Below are 19,322 nucleotides of genomic sequence, written 5' to 3' on the forward strand. Positions count from 1 at the left end.
CCTTTTTGTTTACCGGACGCCACCATCCATCATTTGCCAATTCCCGAATACGACAAAGAAATTACTTAATTACAATAGTTACGTATTCATCGCTCGCTCAAAGATAATGTTAAATTAACTAGGCAGTAATTTGTATTTTTTAGGAGGCACGCTCGTTTATTTGTTCCGTAGGATAATGATTCCCGAAGTTAAAATCAGATTCCTTTTAAGAACACGGCGAAACTAAATCCTACTCGGATCGGAAGGTTATCGTACTTTTTAGAAAATCGTAAACAATAATATCCCGCGTGTACGGTTGTTAATTTATCAAGGGCGCAAATAGCCGGGAAGAGCCCTTTTGGCGCTGACGGAATGAATGTTAAGAAGACGATGTCAATTTGGTTGAAAGCGAATCTATATGACCGAAGGGGCGAAAGTTTGTATCGGCGTTTTGGGGAGAACCTGTTTCATTACGCTTTGTTATGTTCGTGGATTATTCGAGGCCCGGAATTTATAGCGCCAGTCTCGGATATCTTGAGAAATTATAAATAACAGGAAAGAAAACGACGCCGCCAAAAAGAGACGAATAGTCGATCCAGGGCTGGGGAGCGAGAGGGTCCCCGTGGATGGAAAAAAATGTCTCACCTCCTGTTTGACATCGCAGTTGAGGTCGTTGTACGCCATTCGTATCTCAAACTCGAGACTGTTAACGACGTCGGTGACGCAAGAGTTGGGCCTGCTCTTGGCGTACACTTTCCCGTTGAAGGTTTTGCTCGTTTTCACGTTGGCGATCATCTCGCGCGCTCGACACTGGATCGTCACTGAAAATCAAAAATTAGGCGACAAAGTTTAGAGAAATTTCGAAATTTGAATAGATTTGTTTTAACAAATAGGGACCATTTCCAAAAAGGAGTGAAGCCCCAGTGAATGTATAATAGAGGCTAGAGCTATGTAATCGCGGGTTTAAATTTTTCATTTTAACCCATATTCCCTCTCGGAAATGCTGGATCAAATTTGATTCCTAAATTATAGCCAAAATAGGGCAGATCCAAATTTGAATTTTAGAGAAAATTACAATATATGATTCAGATTTGATCAAAATGATTTAATCTAAACCGAATAGGATTCAAACTGGATGGCTTGATTTCAGTTGGATACAAATTTGGAGATTGGATCAAGGCATTTCCGTAAGAGTTATTTTATTTGACTTTATAATGGTCCACTGAAGTTTGGGCGTATACGCCAATTTTGCGCTACTATTATAAATCTTTAGGCCCACACCACATATTACACGCAAATTGCAATTTAATAAGATAATTTGATTTTTAAAAATCTCAACAATTTTAAAAAGATTCTCGAGATATCTCGCAATTATTCGCGCATTCGTGACCGGATAGTTGAAACCAAATAGGGGACCTAAGAAGAAGAACGGAAGGTAATCGAAATAGCGAGAAGAGTAAAGTCAGAGAAACCACGAAGGCGTGTTGGGCCATTCCCCTCCGCGTCCCACCGCCGATTCTTCAAAGCAGCCCACGACCGACGGAAAAGGAAAGAAAAGAAATCAAGGGTGAAACGAAAGTCTCCACGTACCATTGTAACAAGAGGCCAGCTCGTACGTGGTGGCACCCGCGATGTCCAGATATGGATCTTCGATATGGGTGAGCGACGCCGAGGCGTGGTGACTCAAACGACACACGCTGTTGGCCGGGTCGCTGAAGTCGAATGAGTGGCAGCGGTACTTGACCGTTAAGCACTTTCGGCGACACTCTTCCAGCGAGGTCACGTCCTGGAAGACGGCGTCCACCGTCTTCAAGATCTTGCCGCTCACCTTCTTGAACTCGCACAGGCGAACGGGTTCTGCATTTTGACAACGACAGACAAAAGAAAGACGGCCAATCAGAAAAAAAATTACGAATTGACGTCACTCACGACTTTTTTTAAAAAGAAATTACACAATTGTAAAAAGAAATTAATCGTCGTTAAAAATTGCGAACGCAATAACGAATTCGTGAGATAAAATCTAAAATGGATCAGCCGCCGTTTCTCGTTGAATTATATTTTCGAATTGCGGTACACATTTTTATAGGCGAGTTGAAAATTTCAGCGGGGCTCTAGGTCGGAAGGCGATTTATCAAGTGAAATTGTTTGATTGTTGCAACTACACGAAATAAAAACTGGATTAGAACCCGCGACTGACCAAAAGCCGGCTTGCCTTCAAGTTTTCATTTGGGTTTTTCTTAGAAAGTTATCGTCTGATAGTGCGTGAAGAGCTGACTCCCAATTCCACTTCTCCCACGTTCTGACGTTTCATAGCGTCAGTCAGTGCCGGATTTAGACCTTCGGAGGCTCGTTTTAATACTCGGTAAATTAGGAGTCAGGGAATATAGTCATCGAGTTCTTCATCGGAAAAAACATCGGGATTGTGATACATTTTCGGGTGGTTACAATCTAATTCAATTTACTTCGGGGCTAAATCTAGCGTTAGTTACGGCTCAAGAATTAATCAATTCTTATGTAACCGAAATACGACATACAGATTCGCAAAATTTAAAACCATTTTATAGGGCAGCCATCGAAAGACCTATGAGCTACAAATTAATCAAGATTTTAAGGGTGTCACAGAAAAAACAACGTTTAGATTTTCAACATCAAACAAATAAATGAACAGGTTTAAAATAAACACTTAGATTTAACGTTTAAATTGTATACGGCAAAAAGTTGAAATTTTAAACAAATAGCTGTTAAACATAAAAGCACCTTTCACGGGTGCTAACAACACGTGTAATAACTATACACCACCTAAGATAAACGCCAGATTAATGCCTGTTAAACACTATCAAATACAGGGGTTTAGAAATTACAAAGATAACTTTGAAACTGCCTCCAGGGGTTTAGAAATAAAACGTGTAGCTTGTTTCACCTAAGGCTTTAGCAAGTTATGTTCATTGCTCAATCATATCAGACTGAGACAGCACAGCGATTCAACGGCGCCATCATTTACAAATTTACTAAATTCTAAAATAAAACGCGGACTGTGAATAAACTAGTCTAGTTTGTCCTCTGGTTTGTGTACAGTAGAGAGACAGATGAACATGAAATTATGAAATTACACGATATACAACCGTGTACATGCTTGGTGGCTAAACGCGTTTAGATTTTACACGTGCATAAAAATGCGTTACAAGCTGGCATCTAGGAGCAACAAACACAAGGAGAACGCAGCTAGCCTTTAAACACGCTAACGAAGGGTTGTGTACGAATTTCATTGGACGAGCGTCACGAGCCTTTACGCTGAACGTTTTACGGGTGGGGGGGAAGACAATTTCCGAATTTTTCCCTTCCGACGGCAGCAGGCGCTAAAGCTTCTAGCCAATGAAAAACGTACACAAGAAAAATAGAAAATCCACGACTTTTGACGGGTTGCGTTCTCCTTGTGTGGGGTGTTGTGTTTGTTGCTCTTAGCTGGCATTTAGGAAAATTTTTGATTCTAAACGTTGTTTTTTTATGTGTACTCACTTCTCCAAAAAACTTTGCGTCATTGCAGTCGGATTCTTAGAGGTCGGGGATGGTTAACTTTTATACAATAGATAAAGCTCTCAAAATTATTCGTAAAACGTTTTGATCAAGTAATTTATATTTCTGTATTATCCGATTAATTTTATGATAAATTTGTAAAATTAATCGGAAAAACGACGCTTTTTGGGATAAAAAGCTCAAATTTTACGAATAATACATGTTTTTTAATCATTTTCCGAAATATTAACCGGTAAATTTCTTTGTTTACATTTTTTTCCCGAAAAAAATCAATTTAAACATGGATAATGATTAACCGTCCCCGACCGGGATTCTGATCACCTATTGCTTCGAACCAAATTCTTGACTTGAAGGGGGTAACGTATAGCAGTAAGCTTTTCGATTTAAGCCACGCCTATCGTGTTGGATAACCGGGAACAGCGAGTCCCCTTAGATTCTTGATCCATGGACCGCTAGGACATAATAAATATTATTCACAGGTCGCTCAGCTAATAGGTAAATTCGGCATTAGTATCAGTGCCGTGGTATAGCAAACGTTTTTAAAAATATTCTAGACGCAAGAGATTAACTGGAAATATTAAGCGGCCGATAATTTGAATTCAAAAAATATTGTGTCTCTTCCATCTTGTTGTTACCGGGATGTTTAATGCGTGCCTAATTCCTAATAGTGTACATCTGCCGACTCAACCAAACGAGGCGACTTTGATGAATTAAGGCTGGGAGCATTTTACGCGTTTCAAATATTTTCCTTTCGGATCTCGCTTCTTAGCAATAAGTCCCGGATTCCATGGCCAGAAAGTTCGATGATCGATCGGTCGATACTAACGTAGTTGTTCGCATACATCAGCATGCGAGGTAATACGCCATTTTCCAAAACTATGCTAATGTTGGAGGGAACACCAAGAATAATTCACGCTGATCACAAATTTTTCTGTTCATTCGACATAAAACCCAATGAAATATAATGAGATGAAAAATTGCACATTGTACAATTACACTAAAAATAAATAAAATATTCTTATTTAATTAAATGATATATTTAAATTGACATAGTTATGTTATGAACAAAAAATGTTTACACATTTTTCTGTCAATTCAATATAAAATCTCATTGAAATAAATTGAAGTAAACAATTTGAAATTTGAATAATTCAAATAAAATTTAAATGAATAATTTACACTTCGTATTTAATTTTTAATTAAAATAACAAAATAATCTTAATAATTGTATGCTATATCTAAATTGGCATAGTAACTTTCCTTTAAGTTAACAAAAATTAAAAAAATCAAGAAATTCGAACAGCAGAAAAGAGTTCAGCGATAAAAAAAAAACTTGGTATGACTTAAGACAATGAATAAGTATAATAGAATAGTGAAATTCTTTTGTCTGGCATCTCAAAAAGGTATTTTCCGCGAAAGGAGGAAATAGGTGGAAGGGCAGCTAACGAAGCGTTGAGAAGACGACTCGAAAATGTCGCGACTGACGGGCGAAACTAACTAGATTTCCTCTCTTTCAGCCGATGTCAAAGACGATCAGATAAAATGTTTCTTACAATGGAATTAATTGGAGTTGATTATTTCATTGTTCTCACCAGATTTGAATATTAGTAAAGTAAAGAAATATCTCCCGAATCCCGCATTGAAAGACTTCATTCATCTTTGACAAGCGATAACGACTAAATTCATTAAAAATGTTCGCCAACGTATTCCCTGATTGCCCCAATCGCGCGATCTTGCGTATCGATTCGAAGTACAAAGATGGAACACTCCAATGAACCCCGCGGCATTCTAAACAAAAACTGGGTTCGATATATATCAGACAAAGAACTTAAAAGATCTGTTTTAAGTATTAGAAAATAAAGGGGCCTCTGAAACCACCGATGGAGCGTTGTTGGTGGTCATCCATGTACGCGTCATTTCAAATTAATGAGTAAAAATAAACAACTCTTAAAAAACTTTTTAATATTAGCAATTAATTTTTACGGCGTGGCGTAGCGACATTTAAAATTTGACTATAAAGTTTTTCCAGGAACAACCAAAGAACAGAAATTTATTGCATCCTGCTAATTTAATATCCTGGCTCCTTCTAATCTTTTTTCAATGAATTTTTCCCCTTTGGTTTTATCTTGCTAAGGATTTATTCGGGTGAACAAAGAATACGCGGACATCACCGAACTCGTCTCGGGATCCCCGGAAGAAAAACCACGCCCTTCCGCCTTTTCTCGCTTAATAATTTCCCCTTTTCTGCCGGTAAGAGGGAAAGACATTCCGCTACAATCGCAGTCACTCTCTGCGATCTTCGGGGAATCACCACTTAATATTCCGTGTTAACCTTCATGCATTCTTGATCTTACCAATAATTTTGATCTTACCAATAAATTAGAAATTTTTTAATATGAAACAGACACTGTCAAAGGGGGATCTTCTTCAATATCGGTTGACTATTATTCAAATATGACGCGCGGATTACGTCGTAAAATTCTGAGCACGCAACGCGATAACGTTAAGCTCAGACTAGCGGGTGCCCTCAGGGTTTTAATTAAAATATTTGGCGCATTTAAATGGCCGATACCGGTACTCTATAAACTATCCGGCACTTTCGGCAGAGATTTTATCGACCCGAATTTCCGTTTAAATAAGTTTCGATGGCCTTGCAGATAAGCCTTGGCGAAAAGTAGCCTATCTTAAATGGTTGCTATTAAAAAAGTAGGAAGAAAAGCGTATATTTATCTCGCCTTTTCAAACGATTCTCCCGCGAATTTCGTTGTATTGAATTTTAAAAACCTTACCAGAAATTCCGCGCCTATTTGTTCAAGCCCGTAAGCTAGATCGCTCAACCGAAATAAACTTTTATATCGAATAAATAATGTATTTTCGAGACATATTGTGAAGGAAAGAAAACTAAACATTAACTGGTTTGAGAGCTCTACGCCGTCTCTAAAAAACTGGTTAACTTCGAAATCACATTTTAGATTCCTTCAATACGTGTTTAAATCCGCGCTTTGATGCGTAGACTGTCAATGAAATCACGAAGAGATAATGAGCGAAATATCTGAAAAATGTTCCTTTGTTACGAATAATCAATGTCGTTTTTTTGGTTTTGGGCGAATAGGGTGTCGTTATTAATAGGGAAAGCAGATTTCATAAGAAGATCAAGATCAGTTCTATTTTGATTATCTATTGTGAAATAAGATTTTGAAAAATGCATTTTTTTCCCAAACGTAATGGCATATCGTTGAAGACAGGGTCATTTTTGTTCTAACTTGTAAGTCTAAGGTGCGCCAACGTCTTTCCCGAGCTAGTAAAGCTAAGAGGGAACGTCTAAATTATTAAGATCCTTTTTCGAAATTAGGTTCATAGACCTCGTTATGAGAAATGTTTCCGCTCACTTTAGAATATTTCGTTTGAGATTTTCTATTATCGAGATCAAACGTCGAAATAACTAAAACCTTTATTGATATTAATTAAAAGTAGCGTTAAATACTAATTTAAAATTTAAAAATAAATCGAGACAAAAATATGGAAATTAGTTCGCGCTTCTGAAGGGTTCATGAAAGGAAAAATTTTAATTGAAAAATTAATCATTAACAAAAAACACTTTCGTTTGTTTTCGGGGCATATAATTTACAGTAATTTAAATATATCCTAAGAAAGTATAAGGTATATTGACATTTGATGCCTACGGTTAATTGAAAATTCAGCATCACCTCGCCCTCGGTACAGCTAGATCGTGTTTCGGGGATTTATTAAAATAATTACTCGAAATATGCCTCGACGGTAATGTTTTCCAATTAAAAGTCAGGTCATTATCACTTAATATCTCAGCGACAAGAGGAGTTGGTACGGACTACCTTTTCCGCGGCATTTCGCCGCAAATCAGCGCGCCTTAGCAGATTTGGGACTGCCTGGATCCGAGTTCATTAATCCATTTGCTTCTTCGAGCTCCCGTACACTCTCATTTCGATCATCAAACAAAACTTGTCCTTCCACTTGTATAATATTTATTATCACTAAACGAATTACTCTGTTTTGCTATAATCCAAGGCGAAACCGCGCTGTAGGCTGCCGTGGAAAACGGTATTTAGTTTAATACTTTCTAACAACCACGCAAATAAAATTGCCCGTCGGCTTCTAAAATTTATAAAAGAGAAAGATATTATTTGGAAAGTGTATTTAAAAAAGTTAATTATGATGTACCGCTATAATGAAACGGACATTTACATAGGAGTCAAGAACCTAACGAATTGCGTAGGTTTTTATTTCATAAAAAAATAAAAATTATTTCTTTTCGAAAGGAAGTTTCTTCCATACGAATATGTTTATAAAATATTTATTTATGTATTCGAAATTTAAGGCTCTAATATTGTAAATATTATGGTAATCAGTAAAGATTTTTAAATTTTCAACATGATAATTTATGTGGTCACCCATATCAATTAAAAAGAGTTCAACGAATTTTAAAGTTGCGGACGTATTCAGTTTTCAATATTCGAAAATTTATATCAAAACTTAATTTTATACAAAAAACCTTTCGCTGTTTTAAGTGTAATTCTAGCTTTAATTAAAATTTTACGACAACTCTTATGCCTAATTAACACGAAATTTTAACGTGTAGGCCTACCGACGCAATCAAATGATCTAAGTACGAAAACAATAAAGGGAATGTTGTTCTAAAATATATTTACGAATAATTAGGACATAAATTCTCAAAAAAGTGTTTAAAATTGAAAAGCGTCGAGAAATGAAAGATTTATAGATGCGGCGTGCGTATAATGTCTTCATTACGCTCGCTTTTAGGGAGATAGCGTGAGCATTAGGAAACAATCAACGGCGGGAGAGTCTCGTTTTATCGACGATAAACGCCGATAGATATACACGGATTTATCGTTTATTCCGCGCGTGAAAGTGATCGGAAACATTTCTTCGGGGGCACGATGTATCCCGAGAGAAGATTTATGGTAATGAACGAGAAGCAGCCTCGAGTGAGGTCAAAGGTTATCACCCGCTGATTTGTAACAGAGGGGCGAATGATCCGCGGAAGAGCGATGGGAACTGTTTCGATAAGAAACTTCGACATTACTCACCGTCTACGCAATTGCTCTCGAGATACTGAACCGACGTCGAGTCAGAGGGCCCGAAATGTCTACTTCCGGCAGCCGTATACCGGTCCCTGTCGCTCAGGGCGCATTGACTAGTGACTGGGTCGTACTTGGCGGATCTGCACAAGAACTCTCTTTCGGACAGGCATTTCTCCATGCACGACTCCCGAGACGGAACTTGCTCGAAATGCTTTCTGGACAACTCCCTCAACTCAAAGCCCTCCACTCTCTCGAACAACCATTCTCGATCGCAACGTTGAGCGCCTAAAATTAAACAAAAATCAATTTTAAATAAAGAAAACCACTAGTTTTGAGGTAAAGTTTCTTTTAAATATTGCCAGTACAATACAATTAATAAACGTGTGTCGCTTCGGTTTCCCCTTCCATAATAATTTGTTGAGGTTAACGGTAATATAGGTAGTGTAGGGAGCCGTTGGCTCGCGTGGCAAGAAGGGCTTGCCACCACCCTCCTACGCATTGCAACCCGTCCACCTGAAATAACGGCTTTAAAAGTCACTCGATGACTTGGTTGGTGCCTTGGGTATTAGCCTAGCTGATTATTATTATTATTTATTATTAAGTAAAAAATTGAATATCACGTTTTAATTTGATCTTTTAATTTGTACATTGTCGATTGAAAATAAATTATTATTTTTGCTAAATTCGCGTTCTTTTCCGTTATTCATAAATGGTAGTAAATTGTTCCACTAAAGTCAAACTTGACGCGTTACATCGAAAGCTTTGTCAGCTACTCGGTTATATCGGCAAACAATCTCGTCATGTTCCTTGGAGGAGGATAAGATGAACTTTCTTAAGCAATGTTTTCCGGCTAGTTACGCTATAAACCAGAGGTGGTTAAGGACGGGTGCGTCGCGACCTTCAAATTTCGGCCCAGTATCTCTTTGATAGTTAAGTGGCCGTTAAAATGTCTGCGTGGGTCCGGGGAACACGGCCGTTGCATCATAGTGACACGATATGCTCTCCCTCTTTTCATCAGATCTTTGAAAAAGCTTGATTCTCGGTGCTTACTTTTCGGCTTTTTGGGTGGAGGCCGAGTTCGCACTGATCCATTGAACCGTAATTACAATAGACTAGGCGACCAGAAGGTTCCTTCAACTCGCGAATACGAGTCAGCTCGAGAAAACGCGCCTCTTTCCGCTCAATTCCACAATGGTCGAGAGAACAATTTCGCGTATACTTTTTATGGCACGATTTTGTAAGTAATAACGAGGTCCTATTTCGAAAACTATGTAACTTTTCCTTTCTTATCTCGGACTCAAGTTTCAGAAAAAATGTTGAAAAGGCATTGCTCACGCAATCTAAACGTAAATGCCCAAAGTATTGTTTTACACGAAATACACAACTCCAAGTTTTCATAAAACTCATTCCACGAATTTATTTTCTCCAACAGATAATTGTATACCATTGAAACTGAATTAAAAAACTTGGCATCGACTCAGAGAATAATCTACCTTATAATTAACCTAGGTTCCTGTGTTTGATATTTACTTTCAACCGGGAATACTAAACAAAGCGATCAAATCAATTTTACCGCTGGGACGTTTTATTGACTGACAATTGTGAGTTTAATATCTAATATGGCGTCAATTTATAACAACGAGGAGTAGCTTTTCTTCAATAATGAATCAACTACATTTCTTAAAATATCGTCGATTTCAATAAAAAAGGCTTAAACTTGCACGTACTATCTGATTCATTCATATTTCGCGAATTGCTAACCCTAAGCTGCACTTTTTTTGTGTAGAAATTAAAGATGAGGGTTTCAAAGAAAAGATATGACAGCGCGGGGAAGTGATTCTTACAAAAATGACTTGATCCATTGAGCAAATTTGGATCTATCTCTAATCAAGACACATCCAATTCTGTTTGAATCAAATAATTTGGATCAAATTGAAACAGAGTTGAATTTCATACATTGTAATTGGATTAAACATAAAGACTTCTTGGATTGTAAATTTCGATGAAAGTCAAATTTTGATCTGTTCAATTTTGGATACAATTTTTGAATTAAACTATTTTCATATTTATAAAAATTAAGATAATTTGTTTAATGGAGGTCACATTAATACTGCTTTGGATACCAAGAAATTAACATCCAATTTCTGAACGAACCCAAAAATATCGAAAAACAATTTCATATTTTTCTTGAAAGATAATATTTATTCTTCATGATGGAAACAATTAACAAATTTGCCGAAGGGATCAAACTTTCATAAAAATCACATCCTATAATTATAACTCGGGTAATTCGTTTTTTTTTCCTACTGTTGGGTCCTCCCCTTTGAAGTAATTAAGTACCGCTAACAATATTTACCTAGGAGACATAATTTTTGCGCGTAGATGGTGAAGACCGGAAACTGCGAGGACGTGAGGGCTCCGGGCCTCTCGGTGGCGCTGGAACTAAACAGGACGCAAAGTCCGGTTTCGAAGTTGACCGATTGACAAGAGCTGTTCTTCCGACAGCTCGACAGACACTCGGTCAGCTGAAGAGTGCCCGGAAGAAGTTGCATCGTGTCCGAGGGTGCCGTGTACACGAACCCGGTCACCAGTTCGAACGTGATGTATCCACCGGCGCAACCTGAAAATATTAAAAACTAAATCAATCCAAACTCATTTACTCAAATTAAAAGTTTGTCTTTAGGATTTGAGATTAATTAAAAAAATTATATCCCAAATAATATTAAACAAACAGTAATACGAATAATTTTAATTATATAATTATTCAAATGGTTATGTATCTTCGCAATCGTTATTTTCAACCAAAATGATTTATTCTCGTTAAAACGGTTGAAGCCTATGGAATTTTTCTAGGAAAATGTTCTAAATGCAGTCAAATTAGATTAGATAATATTGGATAAGAACGAATAAAATTAATAGTTATGAAATTATTTTGCATATAAAAATAGGATTTGAGAAAGTTAAGAAATTAGAAATTTCATTTTCAATCTTCCAAATTGCGTTGTAAATAACTGCAAAGCGTTTCTACAGTTTTGCATTCAGGTTTTCGAAATTAATAAGAAATTCTGTGATATATCCCAATTTGTCGTTGCAATGCTAAGTGAAAATTGCTACAACTTACTTAAAATAAAGATAATTTAAATTAATTTACGTTTGGGTTAGGTTTTGATTTAGATGATGTTAAGGTTCGGTTCTCTTGAAATGAAAAGGTGTTCATTGAAACTTTGCATTTGCATACTGGAGCGTGGTTTAGGAATCATGTTTTCGCTTTGATTCCTCGCGGACTTCGTGACTAAGTAAAGAACCTTCCATAGTTTTATATTTAGGGGACTATTCATAATTTACGTACAGTTGAGTCATTTCGCGGTAGAGTTCCGTAAACTCATTGGCATTCCTCCCTTTTCGTGAATTTAAATGGCAGACCCACGCGTTAAAAAAGATGATTGAAACATTTGGCATTTTTGCTTCATCGGAGGGAAGGAGGAGATATAGCCGTAGGCGGCAGTTTCGATTTCGCGGGTTGCTGGAAGACGAAGGACAAGAGGGCGACGACCATCGTTACGACATCGGCGGCCTTCACCGTTATAATTTCAATGGCGGCGGGCGAAAGTAAAAGTAGACGCGTTATTTTCCCATAAGAGTCGCTTTTCTAATAAAGGGCTGGGACGGATACGTACGTTTCACTTTTGAAGAGAGGAGAAAACGATTAGACGACTAAAATGGAAAACGATTAGTCGAAAGGTTGCAGCCTCCGAGCGAGATGATATGTTCATCCAAATAAATAGTCACAAAAAAAGGATAAGTTCATTCGCCCAATATGCATTATACATTTTCTTAGAGACTTTTTGCCACCCTAAAGAAAAGTCATCGGTATACACCCTTTTAAATTATTGTTGAAATTAAATCGTTTCAAATATTATTTTTGCTTTTAGATCCAGCTGTAATCGAGACAATTCTGTTTGGAGCAAATAATTTTCGTCGAATCGGAATAAAGTTGAACTTTTCGCATTTAAATCTTGATCAAAGCTGAATTTGGATCTGCAGAGTTTTGGATATATTGTTTGAAACAAATTTTAAATACTTTTTTCGTAAGGGAGCGGTTAAAATTAATCTATTTTTACAAATTAGTTGATTTCGAAGTTGAAATGCATGTCGCAAATATATAAATGTATTTAAAATATTAACTTTGAATGATAAAAGTTGACCACAGTCTGTGCTGATGGTGACGCAAACCTACACAGTTACCAAACTATTTCGGTGAAAACCTAGTACTCTAGTCCAAAGAACTTCTATAGAGGCATATTTCTGTTGGTGTTTAAAACCTCCATATTTCACCGTCAACATTGTAAACCACATCGTGACTTCGAAAAGTGAGCGGCAGCAGACACCCTCCGTGGGAATCACCTATTTCAAACAATATTAACGTTTGTATTTCTCCAAACAGCTTACGCGAGAAAACTATTTAGCAGACTGAAAAGTGGAGTCGCAAATCTTCATTCGTGAAGAACAAAGTTCGGAGGTTACGTTTTTAAGAATTTTAAAGCATCACCGTACAAATAGCGGTTTCCTTTGAGTTCGAAATGTCAGACAATTAATAAACATTCTCGGCGGTCTGGAGTGTATTTGTATTCGCGTGTATTTGACTGAATCTCGTAACTTTCCACTTTTAAAAAAATACTGTACACAAAGATGCGTCCAGTTGCTAAGATATACAGTCCTGGCTTTTAAAATAAATCTCGCGGCAAGTATTCTCGCGGCAAGTATTCTCGCGGACGTTTTACGCTTCGGTGAATTTGATTTGACCTTCTAAATACATAACGCCCAAATGATTCTAAGAAGATTTTTCGAAGGCACACCACCCACGAATAAACTGTGGGTGACACCAAAAAAATCCACTTTAGACGATATACCTTTACTCTCTCTCTCGCACGTCAACCTTGGGGTTTTTTTTTCAAGAGACAAAACGTTCGGTTCTTTGATCTCTAATTATATATCTTAACATATGTATAATATATTTCATCATTTGGGAGGGATAGATTGCAATTTCTCTTTGCAATCCGAAAAAAAATAAAACTCACACAATTGTCATTTTGTTTTCAAGTAATTTGTTCGACTCACCTAAAAACCTGTTCCGCCTATTTATACAAATGATACCTTCGAAAAGAGGTATTCAAGTCTAGTATAATTATAAGACAAGCAAGTTCGAAAGTTATTTGAAGAAGAAACTTGGAAAAACCACTTCATTATACGAAAACCTTAGAATTCATCATTTCAACCACAAAATTAGAGATGACTTTAAGAAGACACCAATTTCGAGGTACCTTAACGAATGAAAACTATTAAATTTATAAATTTCCTTAATCACAGATGAAACCAGGAATGTAGTCAAGTTGTCAGAGATTATGTGGACAGCGACCCTGTTCGCCTCGTGATTCCCGGAAGAAAAACCACGCCCCTCCGCTTTTCCACGCGTAATCTTTCTCCCTTTCTCTTAGTAAGAGTGGAAGCTGCGGGTTCTCTTTACGTTGTAGACAGTGGCGTATCCAGGGGGGCACAGGGGGCACATGCCCCCCCCGAAACGTATGGTCGTACGTACAAATATTTTTATTTTTTTACTTTTTTTTTAATGGCGTGCCCCCCCCCCCCCCCCCGAAACAAAATCCTGGCTACGCTACTGGTTGTAGACGGAGGATATATCCCGGGAACCATGAAAACAGAAACTATGGCTTCCAGAGGCGGCGATTCCGTGGGGGCTTCTGGGGTTCGAGTTCCCACAGGGAAAAACACGCGGGACAGAACCCCAACAGAAACAAAATTGAAGATAGTTAACAATCATGTAAAAATTTCTAACCACACTGCCTTCATTTTAGTCCGAATTCAGTCTTTTTACAGAAGTTATTTTAATATTGAAGATGCAAGTAACATTAAGATAAAAAAGCATAAAATTGATTGTTACGCTAGATAGCCTAAACTACCTTCCTAATGTATGTGGCCAAAAAAGGCGAATGATCTAGCCTTTTACACAGATATTTTTTTTAAATTTTGTTCAAAATATATTCATTGGCGGAGGAGATATTAGAAAGCACATTATATAGTAATAGAGATTTAGAGCTGTACATTTTCTGATTATGGAACAGAGTCCCCCCGGACAAAATCCCCCGTCAAAATCCCCCAGCTGTCAGACAAAATCCCCTCGCTCTTGGACAAAATCCCCCCGATTTTTCAGTACGATGTATAAAAATTATCGATTAAGCGACATTTCAAAACCGACGTAACCTAACCTAACCTAACCTAACCTAAGCTAACCTAACCTAACCTAACCTAACCTTACCCAACCGACAGCGGGGGGATTTTGTCTGATAGCGGGGGGATTTTGTCTGATAGCGGGGGGATTTTGGCCGATAGCGGGGGGATTTTGGCCGATAGCGGGGGGATTTTGGCCGATAGTGGGGGGATTTTGTCTGATAGCGGGGGATTTTGGCCGATAGCGGGGGGATTTTGTCTGATAGCGGGGGCATTTTGTCCGACAGCGGGGGGATTTTGTCCGACAGCGGGGGGATTTTGTCTGATAGCGGGGGCATTTTGTCCGACAGCGGGGGGATTTTGTCTGATAGCGGGGGCATTTTGTCCGACAGCGGGGGGATTTTGTCCGATAGCGGGGGGATTTTGGCCGATAGCGGGGGGATTTTGGCCGATAGCGGGGGGATTTTGTCCGATAGCGGGGGGATTTTGGCCGACAGCGGGGGGATTTTGTCTGATAGCGGGGGGATTTTGGCCGATAGCGGGGGTATTTTGTCTGATAGCGGGGGCATTTTATCCGACAGCGGGGGGGATTTTGGCCGATAGCGGGGGGATTTTGGCCGACAGCGGGGGGATTTTGTCCGATAGCGGGGGAGATTGTTTGTCCAGGGGGATTTTTTAGGGGAATTTTGTCTCATTACCACATTTTCTTGCTTAAATTTTAAGCAGGTGAATTTTTTATAAAAAATAATGGGCCAGGCCCCCACAGGAATTTTGGGCGATCGCCGCCGCTGGTCGCTTCGTATTCTCGGTTAACCCAAATACGTTTTTGACAAACCAAAAGAATAAAACCATTAAATTCATGAATTCCCTTTAATCTTTGATGAAACTCATTACGTTATATAATAATTCTAATTCGAAACATTGAAGGTCTTTAGCGATAACGATTTACGTCTCTATCAACGACGTATAATTTGTGGCCAATGTATTAAAATATTCGTCAGTCTAACGAGGCATCGTCCGCGTGCGTAATGTCGCTTTAAACGACGGAAGATTGTTAGTCGCGTATTATAAGGCACTGGTCCCTAATCACGTCCGCGAAACGAACCCATCCTAACGAGGAGGGACGGATACCAAAGAGTACTTATTTTCCAGCTTGTTAGTTCGTCCGCGCATATTCGCTAACAATATATATATATATATATATATATATATATATATATATATATATATATATATATATATATATATATATATATATATATATAGCTCGTTTCCTAACACTTTTTATTTTGGCATCCACATTCGGGACGCGCCAGAGCATCAATTGGACCAGGAACTGCCGGTTTCACGGGGGAAATCATTATGAAAATAAATATTGAAGTAAAAAAGTGGTGGAGAGTAAAATGGGCACTTGATCCTCCCACTGACCCTTTGACGGTCCATTTTCACGGTTCACTAACACGAAAAAAAAAGGCCGTAACGACATTCGTGTCTCATTCAGTCCAAAAATCGCCATTTTCACGCTCACGGGGCTATATGTTCGAAAGTAGAAAGTATTTCTCATTTACGTCCCCCGGATTTCGCGTGTTGACTGAGGGTAAATTAAACTACTTTTTAAGTGGTCTCGTATCACTCGAGATTTTTCAATTCGTATTTTAACAGTATTCTGACTCGGCGAACGCTCTCAAGTGATACTCGGCGTAAAGTGGCAGTATTTCTTATACTTTCACGACTTTTGACCACGAATTTTCAGCGAGTCTCGACTTCTACCCTTTGGCTGCCACGAAGAAAAATTCTCTAAAGGTCACGTATTACGTATCTCTGGCCCAATGATGTTCGCTCGGTCGGTATTCATCGTGTTTGCGGGTTTCAGGGTTACCTTCCTACTTTGGCAAACACGCTTCGTGACATGGCTAAGAATTTCACGTTTCTAAATAAACAAGGGTACGCTCTTGTATCCCACCGTGAAATAACGCGCCTCTTTTTTCCTCTTTACCGCGTCACCTATAACCGGAAACCAGGCTTCGGTTCGGGACAAAATAACTACGCCAAAAAAGGCTAGGGACATTGCCCCATTCGCAAAAACACACTTTTAATGGATAATAAACGGTGGGAAATTTACATGAAAAGTTCAATTAGTCAACTGGAAGGAAATCGAATTATATTTGTTTGAAGAAATACATTTCGGTATGAAAGCGGTTAACATAGTGGACCAATTCAAAAAAGGTTTACATGGAAAGAAATAGTTAAGCCATTAAAGGTTGCTTTTAGTTAAACTAGATACTACTTTAGCAATGTTTTTGGTAAAAATTATAAACTCAGAAAAACATTCGGCATGAGAAACGCGAAAAAGAAAAATAAATCACGGTTTTTAGACAACCTAATAATTCTACAAATCAGACTGTGGAATTAGGTATCTGGTTAAACGTCGGCTATTTAAAATTTCGCTTACAACGGCGTTAGCTCTGTGAAAAATGTGTATCGCTGACTTGCTTAATATTTATTATTTGTTTTTCGTATAAAAGTGTAGGCCTATAAACAAAGGTGCAATCATATTGAACAGACGGGTTTCATTTACCTTACAACATAAAAGGTAGGATAGTTAAACCTTTATGCGTGGCACAGACAAGTATTTATAACTGAGCAGCGTTCCCACTGATCAAGATGACTTTGGCCTTTAATTGAAAAATGTGAATTGGTTTTATAGGGTCAAATAATCATTTGAATTTCAGCAGTTTCCCGCGCTAGTCACCGTAAATAGCGCTGGAAAAATTCCAAAATATGATTGGTTAGATACGCAATCACGATGTACTTTCGGGTGGAAATTTTCAAATGATTCAGTAGGCCTCTAAGTAAAATCTGTGTATTTACGTAAATTTAAAACTAATTTCAACGTTATACACTCAAACAATATGAAACAAAATTTTAAAAGTAAAAAAAAAAACAACAGACAAACAGTTCGGTAAAGATATTATTGTTTAAGAACGCCAGAGCCCGGAGGAAACGCGTTCTGCTTAATTTTCTATTTTTTTAAATGCGGATAAATAGAAATCGTGATGTACAAGCCACCGTAATTACTGTTCAAAACAAGTCCAGATGCTTCACTGATACTTAAAAAATCGTAATTACTCAAACCAAGAAAACAATGATTGGAAAAAGCAGAGTGGGTAATAAAGCGCTGTTCGCAAAGAAATCGCAAAAGTTTAAATGAAATTTATATGATCCTAACTTAAGCCCCATTTAATTTTCGATCTCCGAGTCGAAGTGAGGCGGTGGCACGTACGTCTACAGCGACGGACAATTACATTTGGCGATACCTAAGCCGCGTTTAAACCTTTTCATAAGTAAAGCCATCACGTTCGGGCTGTTACGATATAAGAATAGTGACAACCTAATATCCAAAACTTACAGTGTATTATCAAAATTACATTCGCCCGTTTATTTTTTGGCACTAATGCGGGGTACGGCTAACTATCCCCTTTCCACTGTTATTTTTAGTATTCCGAGAAAGGGTACGCGTAATGGCCCGGGGGGGAATTCGCTCGCCAAATATCTTCGCGAAGAATTGACTTTGCACCGGTATAGAAAAAAGAAGTAAAATAAAACGAATGTTTTAAAGACACTCCCGTCCTAAACTCGCCGGTGTAAAACGACTTATCTTTTAAAGAAGGGGTTTTTATTTTATTTTGACAAGCATTCAAACTCGAGGGGCGAGGTTTTCTTCTCGATTGGAAATTACAGACGCGTTCGTCTTCCGAAGTTTCGCTCTTCTCGATTGGAAACGTCAACTCCGAAGGAAGGAGCATTTATTAGGGCCGCTTTCACGGTTCATTTCGAGTTCGTCCGCCAACCAACTTACAATTTGAGGAAAATAAATATACCCGTTCGCCATTCGCGTATATATCCAGATATTATTTCAAGGAGCCGGAAATTTTTTTCAAACAGAAAGTCGCCGGTTTTACGTTCGCGTTGGTCTAATCATTTTCGGGTGATCGCGTACGCCAATGAGACGCTTACGATATTGATACGAGTAATTAAATTGGAAATGTGGTCTCACCGTTTCCCCTTCTCTTCCGGCGGCGTGGTTCCAGAGCAGACGAATTCGGGCCAAGGGTCGCGGACGATCACCGACATTCGCTTTTCCCGATATCGGAAATTTGCCGATTATAACCTTCCGCGTTTATTCAAAATAATGAATCGATCATTTCCTGCCTATATAAGTAGCGTGTCGAACGTGATGAGATTAAAACTACATTAATTGTCTTATTTAATTACGTTTGCCACTTTATTAATTTGTCCATACTCATTAAATTTAATCTAATTAATTTGTCCATACTCATAAAATGTAATCTATTTAATTTGTTTATACTCATAAAATTTAATCTAATTAATTTGTCCATACTCATAAAATGTAATCTATTTAATTTGTTTATACTCATAAAATTTAATCTAATTAATTTGTCCATACTCCTAAAATTTAATCTAATT

At 38.0% G+C, this 19,322-nt stretch overlaps 1 protein-coding gene across 1 annotated transcript in view; it reads right to left on the bottom strand.

Annotated features, from left to right (window-relative positions):
* The window catches only part of LOC149947644 (uncharacterized), a 39,133-nt gene that overhangs the window by 15,016 nt on the left and 4,795 nt on the right, over positions 1 to 19,322 (bottom strand). The window contains exons 2-5 of the mRNA XM_090170924.1: positions 10,948 to 11,211; positions 8,598 to 8,876; positions 1,570 to 1,836; positions 625 to 800 (exon numbers count right to left, since the gene is read on the bottom strand). Coding sequence (XP_090027050.1) covers positions 625 to 800; positions 1,570 to 1,836; positions 8,598 to 8,876; positions 10,948 to 11,211 — 986 coding nt within the window. The remainder of the gene's footprint in view (positions 1 to 624; positions 801 to 1,569; positions 1,837 to 8,597; positions 8,877 to 10,947; positions 11,212 to 19,322) is intronic.

This window comes from Leiobunum rupestre, chromosome 4, assembly GCF_980474605.1.
Source record: "Leiobunum rupestre chromosome 4, qqLeiRupe1.1.hap1, whole genome shotgun sequence".
NCBI classification, from domain to species: Eukaryota; Metazoa; Arthropoda; class Arachnida; order Opiliones; family Sclerosomatidae; genus Leiobunum; species Leiobunum rupestre.